Here is an 18,550-nt window from a genome sequence, read left to right as displayed (position 1 = left end):
TCTAGACCTCGCGTTTGTGATGGAAAAACAGCGCTAAAAACACTCGAACTAAAGAAGAAATGACAAAGGTGTTCTGTTGTGTCTTGCCTAGTCTGACTCTGTTTTCATTGTTTTTTTCGTCACAAGTATTAAACACCAGGCAGCTCAAGTTTGTCTTCTAGTCTCGTTCTCGCGTTTCTCTTTTTTTGCGCAAAATAATTTTTTATGCAAGTTAGAGAGAACTTTCGGCCCAGCCCTAACAATGACAGGGCATTGCCTTCCCGTCTTAGAATAGCTAGACTTGTTATTCGGTGGCGACCGGCAACTCCCCCAGACATCACGAGGTTGTGCAGGTAACCGTGAAGAAGAAGAAGGCGGAAGACGTGCTTGTCCGGACGAAACTGTTTAGTGGGTGAAATTATGCCGAGAAACTCAAGTAGCAGACACTCTAGAAGCCATTGACCCATATACAACAATAAACGTGGGCATGGTCGCCTGCAGTCAACAATCTGATCATTGGGGAGAAAATGCCTGCGTTTATATGTGCATTATTGAATATTCCAGCGTTAACCTTGTTGTCCAAGTTGGTTTTAGAAAAAAAAACTGAAACGCTAGTATGCTCCAGGCAGTCAGATGACAACATCCTAAAACAGTAGTTCAGACTTCCTAACATTACGGCCCGGTGATTACACGTTTCGCAGGTTTTTGAACGAAGCCCGGATATTAAAATTTAAAAAAAACAAGCACCAGTGAAAGTATCTAGAGCAAAGCGGTCATAATAGGTCTCGCCCTAAGTTGCACTAGTTATCCCGATGCAAAAAATGGTGCACGCTACATTGCAGTTTAAAGAATATAACGCTGAGGGGTCCACTTGAAAAATCTTAAAACGAAACAAAAAAACGTATATTGCAACCAGCGTGTCTGAATACGCGGCCACTTCGATTTTACGCAGCTCCCGTATATCTTTCCGTGCATAGAAAACAAAGCTGCAAGTTCATTGCGCGCTGCCCCAACAAAAATTCCATATTGGAAAAAAGTTATACTTCCATATTGCGATGTAACATTGCGTTCTGCCACCTAGTGGTTCCTTAAAAGTGAAGAAATCAATCCTCTTATAATAATTACATTATTTGGTATGTTCCAGCTGTTTTTTTTTTGTTAAATTTCACAACTACTCTGACAATATGTTTTTATAGTTGTCACTCATTTTCTCCCTTTCTACCGAACCAATGCGTATTATTATTATTATTATTATTATTATTATTATTATTATTATTATTATTATTATTATTATTATTATTATTATTATTATTATTATTATTATTATTATTATTATTATTATTATTATTATTATATCTTGCATTCATGCAGTGAAAACTCAGTCATCCGAATGAATAAATTTCTATTACCTACACACCTTCTTCTCTTCAACTAAGAAAAATATACCTTGGAGAAAAGTTTAAAATGTTGGACGAATTCATTTTCATTCATTTAGAGTTCGACACTAATATTGAATTAAAACTTCCTGAGGATGTCACATCAGAGCTTACGTTATACGTAGAATTGATTCACTCAATTTTCTGCAATAAAAGTGAGCACCAAAAAAGCTAAGGCTTAACATTTACCTCAAATCCGAAAAAAGAGTCAGATATAGGTTCTCCTCAACAATAATAAAAACGCACAATTGTTACTAGTAGAGAACGCGCGAAGAGACTGCTGTGCTGACGTATGTTTAAAAAATAAGTACCTTCTGGACCCCGAAAGGTATACTCTCGCAAAAAAGACGTGCAATAATTCTATGGGATGAGAACACCAACGTATCAGCAGTAATAACGTCACAACAAGGCGGAAGTAATACACAGTGCGGATTGATGTTTTCAGTATTATAAATAACGAAACTAAAATGAATGTAACGGCACAGTGATGCTTCCTCGTAAACGACTACAAAAGGAAGGTGATAAGCTTAGGGATGCTATCGTGAAAATGAAATAGCAAAATGGTAGTTCAGCTGCAAAGAAATGGGAGTAAAAGCAACAACAAGAGACGTACCCCTTCAACCTTATTGCAGGGCTAGGTTATTATTTATTTGTCTGTTAATAAAACCAGGTATTATTACTACTAGTAGAAGTGATAGCAATAATTTAGAACATGTCCACAGTCCTTCTCCTGACACAGATGCAGCCGTAGTAATTTCTCTGTGGTTATATTTACTCTTTTCTTTTGTCAGGCAAAAAAAATTAACTGAAGTGGTTGTTGGCGCCGTTCCTTGGCGACAGCTATGCCTTTCGACTAGGCTATTGAAAAAAATCAGAAGGCAAAATAATGCATATATACGTATACATTCTTGCATTTGACGAGTTAAATAGTTCTACTTTAAACAGAGCACACACGAAAGCTTGCCGCCAACTCATGATGTACTTCGCTGAAGAGCCCTTAGAAAAACGTTCAAGCATTTTTGTTGCTATGCGGTTAATCAGTAACGGCTATAAGCCTAGTATTTTCGCTAATGGGAACGTTCAGTCTGAGTTCTGTTCTTGTCTATGTGTGATGTGCTTGGGACAGTCAAGGAACAGACGAAGGGCGTTTTCTGGCGTCGGGTCCGCACGAACGTGTTGTACGCTAAATTCGCGGCAAAAAGTGCTTCGTATATACGTATAAGCCGTTTCGACTCCTAGATGATGCATGAGCGTGTCAATATGTCGTCAAAGAGCTGAGGGTCTCATTGGCACTCATGGTTATGGCGAAAAGCGTATAAGATTTATTCATTTTTCTGCTGGCTGGGAAGCAGGTGGATGAACAGAATTCATGTTTTAGTGAACGTAATATGCGAGTCGCATTATGATATGAGACTTATTTAGGTTTGTTGTTGACATTTTGTTCATTACTAAAAAAACATGGACACTTCTTCCACGACAATAGCACTTCTCTCGGTGCATCGTCGTATCAGCTCTGTCAGATGGTGCTTATAATGGGTTTTATTAGCATTATTTTCTGATGTCGTGTAAGATTTATGTATTGATAGTCATGCTATAATGAAATGAATGAAACTTCTACTTTCATTTTTGTTATTTCTTAAAGGTAATGAAATCACCGTAATTCTGATCCTAATTCATACTCTGTAGGTGAGATACAGAAATTGTCTGCCAGCAATCAGTCCAGCATTGGTTAAGCAAAAGGAAATGCGTTGTAAGGCAGACCGATGTTCTTGGAGCCGATGTAGCTAACATCATCCATTCACAACACCCCAACTGCAGATACATCACGGGTTAATATAGTTTACGGAAGAGGTCATGTTTCTGCTGATATTTTTGCCAGCTGCGCAGATAAACAGCTGTGAATATACGCTCAGCTAAAATACTCTTTCTCGCTTTTTTCGCCCCACCATTATTTTTTTTCAGGCTACCTCCTCTAAGAAGGCCGCACCCGGTTTATCCGCCTACTAATAAACGACCAATGCCACCTCCACCAGTCTTTTTCAAACCGTAAGACTCAAAATGCGGCCCCGTACTCTCAAGTACAGTATAAGACAGTTCTTTTCAAAAAAAAACATTCTGTATGTGCCCTGTTTTTGATAGATGAACATTCAAAAAACCTTTATTGAACCCACTTTTGCACATAAACATCACGCCAGCAAAACAGTGCAATGTTATCTTATCAATCACTGCGAATATCATACATAAAGCACACAATGCGCCCGCTTCATCCACAGTTATGGTTCTCTAAGTTTTTCTAGACTACTTTAATATTTCGTTGTTCCAGCATCTCTTCCTCTATTAGATTTCATTCCGCAGAGTTACCAAAGTTTATTTACTGAACTTTGCGGCTTCTCTGTCGCTCACCTTTGAAATTATTTATTGGATTTCAGTACAATCTGGCTCTCACATTTACAAACAATTTTGACGCGAATTAACAATGTTTCGTAGTAGAGACCCTTGATATTTTGTCGCCATTTTTCAGGACGCCTCCCTCTCCACCCCCACCACGCAGGCCACCCGTTCAACCAACACCCTTTCCAAGACCACCTGCACCAGCAGCGCCTCCGCAATATCAGCCTGCCCCACCCGTGTACCAGCCACCACCACCCCCGCCAGCTCCAAGGCCTCCAGTTAGACCACCCCCTGCATACCAGCCACCTCCCCCTGCACCAAGGCCACCACCCCCACCACCTGCCCCTAGGCCACCACCGGTATACCAGCCACCACCCCCTGCTCCACGACCACTACCTCCTCCTCCCACCCCAAGGCCACCACCTCCTCGGCCAGTTCCAAGGCCTCCAGCTAGGCCACCACCCGCATACCAGCCGCCTGCTCCGGTACCCAGACCACCCCCACCTCCCCCCGTTCCAAGGCCACCACCTCCTCCACCGGCCCCAAGGCCTCCAGCAAGGCCACCACCATCATACCAGCCACCAGCTCCAGTACCTAGGCCGCGACCTCCTCCACCGGCTCCAAGGCCACCAGCTAGGCCACCACCAACATACCAGCCACCACCTCCGGTTCCCAGACCACCACCTCCTCCACCGACTCTAAGGCCTCCACCAAGGCAACCACCAACATACCAGCCACCACCTCCAGCCCCGAGGCCACCACCTCCTCCCCCAGTTCCAAGGCCACCACCTCCATCTTATCAACCCCCACCTCCTGCTTATCAACCCCCACCTCCACCTCCGGCGCCTGCCCCTCCTCAAAGGCCAACGTCTCCCGCACCAAGGCCACCTCCTCCCTTCCGGCCTGCACCACCACCTCCTGCTCCTAGGCCCCAACCACCACGCCCCGTGCCAAGGCCTCAACCTCCACGCCGGCCCCCACCAGCTTACGTGCCTGAACCTGGCCCTGGTCCCGGTCCCGCCCCTCGTCCGGATCCTAGGCCCGTTCTACAACCCGGCCCCTCTCCAAGACCAGGATTCGGTCCAGGACCTGGAGTAGAGGTGTACCAGCCCCCAGCTGTCTACATACCATCGACTGTGTATGTGCCACCTGTCATACCGGCCCACGCACCACCGCCCTCGTATCCACCTCCACCACCTGCTGCTGCAGTCCCATCACCACCGCCTCGTCCTCGACCTCCTACGAGACCCCCACCATCATATACACCACCACCAGTTCCTCCGGCACCCGTACCACAACCCCCTGCACCAAGGCCTCTACCACCCCCGCCACCTCAGAGACCTCCGCCCCCTCCTTCTTTTAGGCCACCACCAGCATACACACCTCCAAAGGAACCTCAAGGACCCAGACTACCTCCGCCCCCTCCTCAAGCTCCAAGACCACCTCCGGCACTACCACGACCAGAAACCCCCCGTCCTTCACCTCCTTCACCAAGGCCCCTGCCCCCCAGGCCAATTCCACCTTACCAGCCACCTTCGCCTGGCCTTACTGCCCCGCCATCTCCAGGCAGAAGACCTCCGACAGAATACATACCTTCTGGAGGACCACCGCAAGAGTAAGCCCTCTGACAACTACATTTCATTTGTCAGTGCTATTCATTCTTGGGTCGTAGAATATATTGCATTTATCTAATGGTGCATAGGTGATTGGAGAAAGCAGACGTGGATTTTACTGTACTAGGCAGTATATGCAATCGACGAACAGCACCGAGATAGTGACAACAGAAAAGCGAGAAAAGATGCAGTAAATGATCGCTCAGTGCCTTCCTTTTCCTTCCCTTTGGGCCATTTTAGCGCTGTTTTTTCTTCAGCTTCGGTATGTGCCAACCAGCCTGCCTTTCCCCAGTCATTTGTGGCAGCGCTTCATTAATGCGTAAAGACACATATTCTTTCAGCTGCTTCAGTTGAAGGATTTATTCATGCTCGGTATACCGTAGCTCACAAATGATATGTATCATTCAGGATTAAGCATATGCAGAGGATAGTTCCAAGATTGGCGTTGCAAATTATGATGCTGTCTTTTAAGTTACATCAAAACAGTGACTTTAGCTAAAAGAATGAACTGCGCCTTACTATCACGAAAAATCAGCGCGGCTTCCACTACTGTGACGCAACACTTCTGAAATAGCGGCCACCATGCATTTAGGGCTAAGCTGAGCTCAACCAAGAATTAGTGAGAATTTACAGGTTATTTATTTATTGCTGATTAGCTGTCGGTTTGCTATCAATTCGCCATTACAAAGCCCTGATCATGTTTTTTTAGCTAGGATAAGCTAAACCAAGCATATTTTACAATTTATTAGCCATTGATCGAGTATACATTAGCCATAGAATGACTATCGTTTAGCCATGCGTTTTGAGCTAAAGGGTGAACTCAACGAAGCATTTTTTAGAATTTATTGTTTATTGATCAATTACTTACTCTTGTGGCAGCTATTGATTGGGTATCACATGGTATCTATTGCTAGACTAAGTTTAAATATATTTAGTCGTGTTCAGTCTGAATTGGCTATGCTTAACTAATCTTGACTTAGACTATCTAGATGACGTAAAGCCTGGGCGAGATTTCGGTATGTTAAACATCTCCGCTGTTTAAGCTTGCCAACATTTTGGCCTCGTTTTTCGGGCATCCAGAACTCCCAAGATAATCCCTACGGCCTTAGCAGAAAAAAAAACTGGGTGGGGTGTGGTGACTATTGAGAAAGAATGCGTGATTCAAATTGCTGAATTTGTCAGTGTTCAGCTGGGAGTGCCCTTACAGGTAGGGGTAAATGCCTTCCTTGGGATGCCCATCCCCTTCAGTAAGTGTGCGTATGTCACAAAACGTAATTAGTATGCATGTTAAGTGTTAAGTATGTGTACGAGTCTTCGGAGCCTCTGTTCTCGTTTTGTTGCATCTTTACCAAGAGTCGCCCAACAGTAAGGCTAAATTATTTCGACCAATTTGCCAACGCAACCTATCTTGAACGGCACACTACGCCCTCGTTATTGTGCAAGTGTCGCACTGACAGTGGTATTTCCTTTCAGGCGGCCGCCGTCTATCCCTCCCTCAACCCAACCCTTCGTTCCCATTTCTCCTCCCGTTACTCGTCCACAGTAAGTTGACATTTCTTTCTGTCTGTGTTTTGTCGTTTGCGCACTTTCAGGAATCGTCCACCGGATGACGATTTGTTCCTAGTTGTGTTGCTTCCGAACGAAGGCGGAGGTGATGGTCCTTCGCCCTCCGTGGACGAAGACGAGCAGCCGTACGACCTGCCGCCACAGCGAGCCCCGTATGTCAGAGCTCAACTGCGTGTCAGTGCTCTCACTGACGCGCGCCCTGACCTGTATCACACTTTTCGCATAACAATAACATTTTCTAAACTTCCACTACCATTCTTATATCAATAATTAATTTATTGTAAGAATCCTGGTGCTTTCTTACAAGATACGTAAGTGTTTTATGACGATTGCACACCCAGTTAGCTTGAGGTAAGATAAAAGAGAGAAAGTGAACGTTTATTAGTAGTTCCCATTAGCAACTCGAGTAGGTGGGCCCTTCGTCCAGTGCTCCACTGGCTACAGTGGCTCAACGGACCTCGTCTGGAGTTGCCGCTTGGCTTCCCAAGACCTGATTTGACAGTCGCACCTCCTACAACCAATGTGTGCGTTTTAATGAGCGCAGAGTTGGCTGCAACCAGATGCGAGATACAGCTGCATGCAATGTGTGTCAGTGTTTGCATCTATAATCCCTACACACCAGTGGGACTCATCATTTAAGAAAACAACAGACACGGCGCAAAGAGTACGGGGACGGATTGAAGAAATAAACTGACAGACACGTCCCCGTAATATTTGTGCCATGTCTTTTTTTCTGTTATGAACCAACTAGCTCAGCAACAAGCCTGTTGCACTCATTTAGAATGATAAAAGCAACTTGACTCGCGCAATATTGAGCAGGTGTTACACTGCGACGCATAACGTAGCAATTTCGTTGGTTCCAGAAATGTAGAAATTCGTGTAAACAACTGAAGTGTTCACTCTACAGAAGTGGCTGTGATCTGTGCCGCCATTCATATATAGCAGAAATGCGCATGCGATACAAATGATTCATAGTCCGCCAGGTTTAAATAGCGCACGGTGAGTCATTGCCAACTTGCCATTCATGATTTCAATCTTTTTTGTATTCAATTTTTGGTGATACGAGTACCACGTGACATTCTACCATCTTGAATTCCACCCTGTCAAGCACCCATGAGGAGATTTCACCAAAAACCGTGATCAAAACTTCTAGGTTTATGTTCATAAAGAAAGAATAAAACAATCAAAGCTAGGGGTTGTGAATGACAGAATCGACATTAAGGTGTATCAATAACTAAAATTGGAACCACACAATTAGTAGCAATCGGTGTTAACGGCAATTGCATCTCGCAAACTCGTTATATATAAAGCATCTTTAGATTTCGAAAAGTACCGCCATATTTTGATCAACGCCCCACGGTTCCTTGTCCAGCGCCTCCGATCAGGCGACGGCAACCACGTGAGATAGCGCATACGTACACTTTTTTTTTTCCTTTAGATGCGAAGCATCTTCTGAGCTCGCTCGATCCGGTGGCGTCCGCGCTCCACTGTGCATGGCCGTCCTCCTCCTTTCTCTCCTTTCCTACGCTCCCCCTCTCTCGCCTCGCAACGCCGATGCAGGCAGTGTCTGCTAGCGGGTTTCTTGAAAACACCGACTGCTCGTGCTGAACCGTTCGCTGGTCATCCCGTATGTAAAGGAACTGTATCTTCACCTCTGAGGTAGTGCCGGTGAAGATTTCTCCTGTACGTTGTTGAACAATAAAGAAATCACAGTATATTCATGAAGTGAATGATAGCGAGGGGGCGAAGCTCTGGGGGATCATTACCTCTGTGAATTATTAATTTGTTTTTTTTTTGGTATCCTTGTTTCTGTCCACCCGTCCACCCGCCCGTCTGTCTGTCTGTCTGTCTGTCTGTCTGTCTGTCTGTCTGTCTGTCTGTCTGTCTGTCTGTCTGTCTGTCTGTCTGTCTGTTCATCCGTCTATCCATCTCCAATCACACTAAAGCACGCGTTTCCTACGCATCAGAGTGGAGTGAGCCCCGCAGCACCTTCTAGTGAGCACTCCGAGTACTAGGTGTAATTACAATGGACGACGAGGGACTAGCCGACACCCTTAAGAACTTCGTCCCTAAAAATGCGCAGCGTACGCGTTACCTAAAAGCGGACTGCAAATCTCTATGTCCTATCGGAGTCGTCTCTCTCATTGCCCATTAGCAGTGATTGGCATGCTTCAGTAGGAAACAACGGTTCTTCACTGCGTGCTTTGCGCCTTGCCAGGTTTTTTTCCTGCACAACGCCCCGCCAGTGTAAGCGACAGCTGCCGCTGCTCCGCATCTACACATGGTTTCCTCTAGCGGACGATGGTGTAATATTTTTCTGCCTCGGCGCCACGCTGAAAGTTTCTTTCTGCTCCCTGAACATATCAACGCACTGAATGGAACGCTAACGTTCCATCCAGCGCTTCCGTGGTCTTATTTGAAAGCTTCAGTTTGGGCTTCCGACGGCGCGCGATGGTCGGCTTCTTCGCGGCAGCAAAAAAATAAAAAAATCTAAGACCTTCACACACTGCTGACAAGGAGATATCCAAGGAGGCTAAAGTAATATTTGCTGGAGTGGAGAAGGCGGCCTTCAGGTGAAGCCGCGCGCCGCCATCTTGTCATAGGCAGAAAGCGCGCCTTCCGCAGCTCAACCGGTTGCGACTGCCCAGTTGTCCCAGATGTTCGCCGGCGTTGTATAGCGTGCGGACGTTGTAATGAATACATCGAGCCTTTATTAAGGCTACATGGTTCAAGCTAAAAGGTTTTCTGGGATGTTTCAGTTGAGTGTATCATATATCGAGCTTAATAAAAACTGTATGCCGGAACATCTGCATGTTGGTAGCTCTCAACCTGTATTCACATATCTCACGGTCATTCTTTTTTTTTCCTAATGTGCTTCTTAAGGACCCAAATGTTCGAAGCACTTCGGGGTGTGCTGTTCAACACTTGTGTCATTAGATGGCGCGATGACTGATAGCGAAAATACAGCGACCACATATATGTTAGAGGCACTCGTCGAATTGTAACAACCTGACTGTACTGTGACCCGCAAGTGGACCTACTGGGCTAGATGCGTTTCTAAAACACCTGCGATGTCCACTGTACACATCCTTGTGCTTGTTGATACCACTACAGTGGCAAGCGAGAGGGAAAATAACAAACCGTTAACTATTTGTTGAAATCAAATAGGCCTCTCCATCATTTCGTTTTTGATTACTGGCAGTGGCGTAGCCAGAATAGCTAACAGTGCACGACACGGACGAAGTGAGTTCATTGCAAGCTGTTATGGATCTTCACCAACTAGTCTGGTCATAAACCTCGCGTAGCCATTTTTAGGGGGGGGGGGGGCATTTTGTTGTTTTCGGGAGGGGCACCCCCTTGAAATCACCACTTTTCGCTTGCTATACCATGGCAAAAAAATTTCGCGGAAACGGGGGCACAGGCCCGGCGTGCCAATCCTTGGCCACGCCCCTGTTTTTCAGTTGTGTTAATTAGAGGCTTACCTTGCTACCACGAGTGAAGTTAACATTGTTTGGGCAACATAGAAAACCTGTCTTTTTTTACATTCATGTATTTTGTTCCGTTATTTCGTGTGCAGCGAGCGAAAACCAGTGTCTGAATCAAGGTCTGAACTGTGCAATATTTGTAGTGCAACTGCAAAAAAAAAGCGATCATAACCGAGAGATACTCGTGCCGTTATTTGTATTAAGTTTGAAGATGTAAAAGTTGCAATGCCTACACGCAACTTTTATAAAACAAAAATGGTTTGTGTTTTCTAAGGGGAGTTAAACCAGCTCCAGAAAAAAATTCTACCACAGACAAATAGTGAACCGAATGAGCGAGGCTTTATTTTCAAGCTAAAATAAAAGGGATCCAGAATCAAAAGCCCGTTTCTGAGAAAAGGGGAGAGAGTGGCCTCACTGCATCTTTACCTCATACATGCATCTTTTTTTAATGGGTATGTACATTTGTACATGAGTAGCTGGGACACCCACCTTTATATTCCACGCAAAGAAAGTGGCCGAAATTTACTTACGCATAAGGTTCCGCCAGAAGAAGAAAATAAACGAGAAAATGAATCCCGAGAAAGTTAGCTCAGCTCTCACGAGTACGCTTCTTTTAAAAACCAGCGTGACATACCCTTCAACGATGTGCATTTGTGCAAGCAAAACACTTAAAGAAATAGGATAAGGTCAACTGTATTCTTGTTTGCCATTTCACTTCTTATTCTTGACAATATACCACTTAATGCCCTCCATAACTATTAAAAACCACGGCAGAAAGAAGCGGCGGGTGTGCTTTGGCTACCCCATTGGTATGTATAGGTGGCCTACACTCCAGCAACATTTATTTAAACCTCCTTGTAGATATCACTGTCATGGGGGGAAAAAGAAAAAGACCAACGCGTGCAGGAGAGGAGGCGATGGAGGAGAGAATAGGTTGTGGTACCTATCCAAATGTAGAAGGGCTTTTATCGATCAAGCTCCCTACAGCTCATTACGCATCATGCAGGTCTTCACCACGCACGTCTTTTTACGTGGCTCAGGCAGTGCACGAAACATCAAGTTCTTTCAATTAATACATGCTGTGGGCATTCAGATGTGTCATAACTTGAATGGTGCTTCTAAACAAGCCATGCATGACACGTCATTTTCGGTGATAATCTGCATTGTGTTGAGTAATTCTTGCGTGTTCGCCAACAAGCTGATGATATTTTAGACCATTTGGTCGAGAATTTATTGATACATGCTTACTTTCATGAACTCGCAAGCCCCCAATGTTGGTCAATACTGGCGCACTCACGAGCAGCGGTGACATAAAAAGCAGTGCGAGCATGTGCATTTCAGTGAACGATTTACTTTCGTGGCCAGCTGTGCGTGCATTCCAACTATTTCAGCTCTGTTGGACTCGGCATAGAGAATGAACGCTTTGTACCGTCAGAAACTTTAGTAGTAGACGACGGCACCGTTCCGTGCACAAGATGACGTCACACACGCCGTGGCGAAATTGTGGTCGCTGGCAGTATGCGGTGCGCAAAGCCGGCAATTTTCGGGGTTATTTTGGCCTGAAATAATAATTTAGTTTTATACATGCATAGGCGTAACAGATCCCCTGGTTTTATTTTTCACTGAAAGCTGCTTTTTCATTTTTTATCAAATCATGAATCCTTGAAATTGACATAAACTGCATGCTTTAAATTTACATCTGGTACGTCGACGCAACACATTAGTCGCGCGTGCTCCGTCCCGGTCCTACCTCTCCACCATTAGTGCGCTGGTTTACAGACGCGTTCGCCGTACGTATATCACATGACAGGACCTGCGCAAGATGCACTTCCTCCGGCGCTCACTAGGTGTCACGCACTTCAGCATATCTCTAGAGTTACTGTATATAAAGGGAGCATATACCGTAACTCTACATATCTCACATTTCTCCTCCCCTCCAAGAGCAAGCGCCTGCTTGCGTCGCCAGTTGCCCTTCTGCATGGCCGTGGTTCAGTGAACTAGAGGGGCCAATGGGCTTAATAGTGGCGAACGCGTGACGGCGCCGATGTCTCTACGGGCACTAAGCAGTCATGCACGGTATTCTGATGCCGGACCGAAACACAGGCACCAGAAATCAAAGTTATACAGTCGTCAGCAAGCTTAACATGAATGCTCTGCAGCGTGTCCGGAAACAGTTTGAAACGCCGCGTATAGCATGGGAATCATTTGCCGAAATGTTACCCATGCATACCGACATACTATCCAAGCATACCGAAATATTATGTCGGCAACAGCGCCTAACGCTCCACGGCTGGCGTCAGTCAAAGTAGTGCAGGTCATGCACCGGAGTGGTTCTTTTTATTCTTTTTAGCTTCCTGACAACTATACAACAGAGCTATATATATATATATATATATATATATATATATATATATATATATATATATTGGTTCACCTTGTTGCCAATGTGAAACAAGAAGTAAGCTTGTTTTCTGTTGCTGGGGAGACGCTTTGGTAAATAACGGCGCTGTAACGGCAGCACTTTCATGAACCGAGCGTCTTGCACAACCCAGGCCACCTCAAAGGCGACCGCCCTCTGGGCCTCCCGGACCGCTGGGTCCTGCAAGACCTCCTCCGGGAGTGGGCTATCCCGCTGAGCCTCCAACTGGCCCTCCAGTCGTGGTACCTCGACCCGACAGACCCGGTCCGGATGGCGGTTTCCCGCCCTGCAAAGTTCAAGGGGAGAACTTCTGCGTCCTCACGAACGACTACCCATCGTGAGTTTCTTTTTGGCGCATTTTGTAACGCCAGTATTGCAGAAAATCCGCTGTCGTCGTGACCAGCCACGAACAAAACTCCCGATGAATTAAAAAAAACATGCAAACTAAATAACTCTCCTGAAAACAAATTACATGAGCTGAACTGGAAACGTTAGTCAAGACGCAGGTTTTCCAGGTGCACGCCACCCAAACGCCCATTCATGTTGAACGCAGACCAAAGAAGCACTCACACCTTCGCTGCTGTTGGTGTCTTCACCAGCAGCTGCATTTGCGCACGCTACGGTGAGATGTTGTTACCCTCGCATAATTTTGCTTAAAGAGCAGTGGCAGCTAGGATCACAACCCCTCTTTTAGGCACCATAACGTTGGGCTGCGATAAACGTAACGACAGTCATGTTGCACGTACAGTAGCGCCCCCTATAGGCTGTGAGAGTTGCGAATATCCTAAACGACATTCCACACACGGGCCTCTCATGAACTGTGTCAATACTTGTTGCTTCGGCTTGCTCTGTAATTTCGAATACGTAGCAAGCGGCCACGCATTGTAGTCAAGATTGTGACCACGTTGTGGCGCCTGTAAAGGATCTTGGTACGTTTTTGGTGTAAATCTTTGAAAAATAGAGAGAAGAGCCCGCTTGAAACATTCTACAAAGCCACACAAAAGCCGACGTTCTCTGTGGATTTTAGCGAGATAGCGTTCAACAGCTTGTCTTGCAGAAATGCCGATGTTGGCGTCTTTGGTTGTGAGCGAAAACTTAGCGTTGTCCGAGAGCTAAAATTCGAGATAAATTCAAATAAATGAAATTTGGGTCAGAGTGGGGATCCAAGCCAGACTTTATGCGTGGCAAGCAGGTGCATTTTCTACCACATAACTACGTCGTTGCTTGAAACTACTTCATCAAAAAAAAACCTATACAAATGTCACGTATAGCGACGGGTCTCCTTAACGCATGTTGTGTTGCAAGGCAGCAGGCGTATAGATATGTGAACTGTGCAACGGGTGAGAGGTTTAAACAGCGTATCATTACAAAGCGGTCAGTCTATTTAATCATCACCATCAGCAGCAGCAGCAGCAGCACAACAAGCATCAACAAAGTAAGCGGCTGCGTAGATTCACGTGTTGCCTTGCGGACGTGCAGTAGGAATTTCGCCAATTCAAAAGTAAGAATTACGGCGCAGTTGGCCCTCCGAAACTGTACTGTAAGTAGGCATTGAGTGATTGATTGAAATGAGGTGTTTAACGTCCCAAAAACACCATATGATTATGAGAGACGCTGTAGTGAAGGACTCCGGAAATTAATTATGCATTGTAGGATAACTTTAAACAAGCAATGTTAGTCGCGCAGATGTTCTTTCCCTCGCAGCATGGTTTTCGCATCCACGAAGATTGCGGCAAGGCTACCAAGGCAATGCAAGAGGATCCCGATTGCGTTCTATTTTTGAGGCAAAGATCAAACATCCTCCAGCTGTTTGACGAACCCATTTGTCATTACAATGCAGCGCATTACAAGATATAACCCCACGTCGTTTGCGTGGCCATCGTGCTACGCGTCTTATACTGACAGGGGCTTTGTCGAAAACAGCGATCAACTTGAATTCGAATTCTCAGCCCTTCGCATTCTTGTACAAGCTGATTACGCCCATAATATTTTACAGTCTGGCTGTGCGGCACAGTTCGTTCACATGCACGTGATATGTGTTGTTCTTTGAGCAACAACTTATAGCGTATAAAAGATATCCCGCGATATATACCCCTCATCATGAACATCAAATGCAGACGTACATCCATTACATTTTTTTTATGCAGCGACTACGTGGGCAGGATGGTGGAGCGTGACCTGAAGAAGATCAAAATCATGTACGAGGAGCTGCAGACCGTGGGTGACCCCGAGCTTTTCCCTAACCACCTGGGCACCAGCTCCGCCGCCCGCGGAGCCTTCGCCTGCGAGACAGACGCAAAGACAATGCGACCTGGCTGGGCCAGGGACGCCATATCTGGGGAGTGGATGCTCGTCATCAACACGGATGCCTTTCCGCAGAAAGTGCGCACAGAAAGCTGCAGGTAAGCATCGTCGTCTTGTGTCAAGTCTTGGTGCTGCTGTACTCAGATCACAAGTCACTTTCGCCTGCTGTTGGCAATTAGATGTGTTAGAGGGCAGTGTCTCAAGCATACCAGTGTATCGACCGAGAATAGCAGGGTGAAATCATTTCGACTTTAGAGCAGCTACTCGAACGATAATGAGGAATCGACCGGGATGAGAGAAGGCTTGGACTTGTTAGTGATTTATTGTAATGCTCAAAAGAGAGCACGATAGTTGAAAAACAAAATCAAGAAAGAATAAGCGCTATCAACTTGAATTGTCCACGCAACCCAGTAATTCATGAAAAAGAAGTCAAAACTACCGCTTGTGATTTACATGCAACATTTTCTGCATCCATTATGGACGATCACGTGGCAGATGCAACCTATTGTGCATGTAGGCTTATCAAGGAAATAGCTTGACTTTTTTGGTGTGGATGACACGTAATAGTTCATGTCATTTTATTTTTTTGTTCGCTTTCTTTTCGTTTCGCATACTCTCATATATGGTTACGTATGGTCAGGATCAGCAACAGATGTCTTAGATGAAATTTAGTGATTGTCCTGTCTTGACCCTCTCATTTTCTGCATTACTTGCAATATTATTGACCTTAACAATGTTAGGACGACTGAGGAAGAGTATAGAGCGGAATGTGATGGCTACATCTTCTTCTACAGAAAAGTAGAATGCAGGTTTGCAAAATGAAGCAGGTAACAGTGATACATTTTACAGCACCCACGAAACAGTAGAGACGAGGCTATCTAAGATATATCAACCGAAAGTTGCCGCATTGAATACTAAGGGGTGGAACCACGTGGGCTTACAAATGTAAGATTTGTATGAAAATACTTAAGACAAAAAAAAACAATTCACTGGTTTATAAGCTATTCGCGAAACACAAGCAATTCCTCGTAAGGTGGGACTACCGGAGCAACAAACCAAAGATATTTCGTAAGGCAGGACATGTTCGTAAATCGCTATAATGTTGAAGTGTCGACTCCCTTGAGAACTATGAACAGCTAGAGGTCACAAAAATGGGTTCAGTTAAGAAATGATCGTAGTTGTAAAGGTGTAAGGGAGTAGGCCCTCTGTACAAATGTGGCGCTCAACGCAAAGAGCCTTTGTACGACACATTTCGCTCAAAAACAAGGCTCAACGAGATGTTCTTGATTGCAGGAAACCAGACGAGCCATGCTCTTTCATCGCTCCGTTCTACGAGTCGACATGCCAGCAGCGTTACAGCTTACATCGACTGCTTGCGCTACACCCGTGGAACCCCGAGAAGAGTCCGCAGGTGACGCTCTTCAAGTTTCCCGCCGGCTGCTCGTGCCGTGTGGACGCCAGTGGAGGCGCCTCTCAGCCGCAGTCGTACAAGAAATGAGAAGCCATGCCTGCGCATCCTTGTCTCTTTCTTCCTGAATAGCTCAAATAAGTTTGCTACGCATAACAGAACTTCAAGCAAAGAATGTGGGCATTCTCGATTTCCTTCACTAACATTTGTGTATACGATGGGCGGGCGCATTAGCCTGGAGAGAGCATTGTCACAGTGAGAAGCGTTCTCATGCACAGCTCAGAATACTTCAAAGATTAGCTCGGTTTTCGAGAGCAGTCGTAACTATTGCAAGCACTTCGTAATCCTGCTGTAAGAACAGCACACGGCTCAATAGTAGTGTAAAGCTGAACGCAAGTTCGGTTTTGTCAATCAGTTTCTACATATGCACGATTAATAACCACCGTAGTTTAGTAAGTGGGATCAACGAAGCCCTTCATTATTGCAGGGAAGTATTTTGCTCACAAGCTAATGAGTTTACTATTTCAACGATCCAAGAAATTCTCATGTACGCATTAACAAGCTGTCACAAGTGAACGCCGGTAGTTAAGACCCGTTACACAATAAACCTTGGCGATGCCTAGCTTTCACATTCCAAGCAAAACCGCTCCAGCCTAATAACGGCTCACATTTCAGTGCTACCATTGCTGGCAACATTTTGTCCCTTATCTGGCAAGGCGAAAATTTTATATGCATTCACTATAATCAACACGAACTGTTATAGCTGGACATGTACGTCGATACCATGTACGGAGCTTTTTTCCTCCGCGAAGAGCCATGCGTTCCCTGTGCTAGATCTTATGGGCCTTTGTACTATCCAAAAATTTAATGTAGAGTTCCTTCCTGTTCTCCTTCTTTGTAACGAGCAGCTTTCGTCCTAACTGGGGGACGCCGTGACATGATAGAAACCGACTGGGGTCTAATGCCTCGAACTCGCGCCGCTGTGAGCCAGCACGAAACTATTTGCGTCCGATTCCATGCGCATTCACAGCCACTCACCTCGTTGTGCATTCCAAGAGGCAGAAGGACAACAATACGAGTCTAGGCTGATGCTGGCACCAGAGGCAAAAATAATTTTAAAAAACGGAACACGCTGAAGCCACAGTTACCGCACTCATTTAGTTTTACTGTTCTGCGAGTGCATTATCCCCTTCGCGTTTCTATAGAGCCCACGCGAATTGCGACGTCCCCCTGCGTCGTGCCTTCCTATGCCCCAACGCTCCTTTTACTGCAGTTTTAATACTGTATTCGGCGGACATCAGAAGGCCCTTTCCAACGGTGTTCACAGAAGGATGCGAGTGACCTATGAATGTATTTTTTTTTCTTTCTGAGCAGCCTTGCAAAGTCGCATAAAATAAACAATTTCACAAAATGTGCCCTTTGCGTCTGTTCTCTTTTTTCTCTATGCACTGATGCATGTTGAAAACGAAGCTGTTCCAATACTTTCGTTCAGAAATCATCATGAACCAGCACGCACTCTCGTCATCCTCTCGTGATTCACTCCCAAGAGACGTGCGCCGATTTGTCGAGTGTGGGATGAAATAACTCTGATAGGCGAGAGTACGAATACAAAGAAAGAGAAAAAAACACTAAAACATTTCAAAGCGGAGATGTGTAAAATAGTACCGATACGAATTCTAAATATTTCTGGGTTGTTGCTTCAAGTAAAACACAGGTGTCGAGAACCCTAAAAAGAGCGTCGTGGTGCATGCGAATACATTGAATGTATTTTTAACACCACTATTTTATAACAGCTATTTCAGTTTTGGTATCGAGAGGGCGGCTTCGCAGTGACGTGTAAACACAATTCTCGCGTCACAGGAAGACTTCGGGTCGAGAAAACGCAAGCTGGGGCGGTCAGTTCGCTGTCAGTCGCACGTGGTTCGCGTAGACGAGTGAATTGTCGTCCA

General features: G+C 45.4%; 1 protein-coding gene across 50 annotated transcripts in view; it reads left to right on the top strand.

The window, feature by feature from the left end:
- The window catches only part of LOC119161759 (uncharacterized), a 230,137-nt gene extending 212,121 nt beyond the window's left edge, over positions 1–18,016 (top strand). For 46 of the 50 annotated variants that reach the window (XM_075880833.1, XM_075880818.1, XM_075880812.1 and 43 more), the window contains 6 exons: positions 3,378–3,461; positions 3,937–5,421; positions 7,012–7,137; positions 13,023–13,226; positions 15,037–15,291; positions 16,487–18,016. In XM_075880833.1, coding sequence (XP_075736948.1) covers positions 3,378–3,461; positions 3,937–5,421; positions 7,012–7,137; positions 13,023–13,226; positions 15,037–15,291; positions 16,487–16,691 — 2,359 coding nt within the window. In that variant the 3' untranslated portion in view covers positions 16,692–18,016. Of the gene's footprint in view, positions 1–3,377; positions 3,462–3,936; positions 5,422–6,892; positions 6,962–7,011; positions 7,138–13,022; positions 13,227–15,036; positions 15,292–16,486 lie in introns of all 50 variants that reach the window. The other 4 variants (XM_075880804.1, XM_075880810.1, XM_075880827.1 and 1 more) reach the window with 4 other exon arrangements.
- The last annotated feature ends 534 nt before the right edge of the window (positions 18,017–18,550 follow it).

Source organism: Rhipicephalus microplus, chromosome X (assembly GCF_043290135.1).
Source record: "Rhipicephalus microplus isolate Deutch F79 chromosome X, USDA_Rmic, whole genome shotgun sequence".
Taxonomy (NCBI): domain Eukaryota; kingdom Metazoa; phylum Arthropoda; class Arachnida; order Ixodida; family Ixodidae; genus Rhipicephalus; species Rhipicephalus microplus.
The sequence above is the reverse complement of the archived record's forward strand: the minus strand, read 5'-3'. Positions and strand labels throughout refer to the sequence as shown.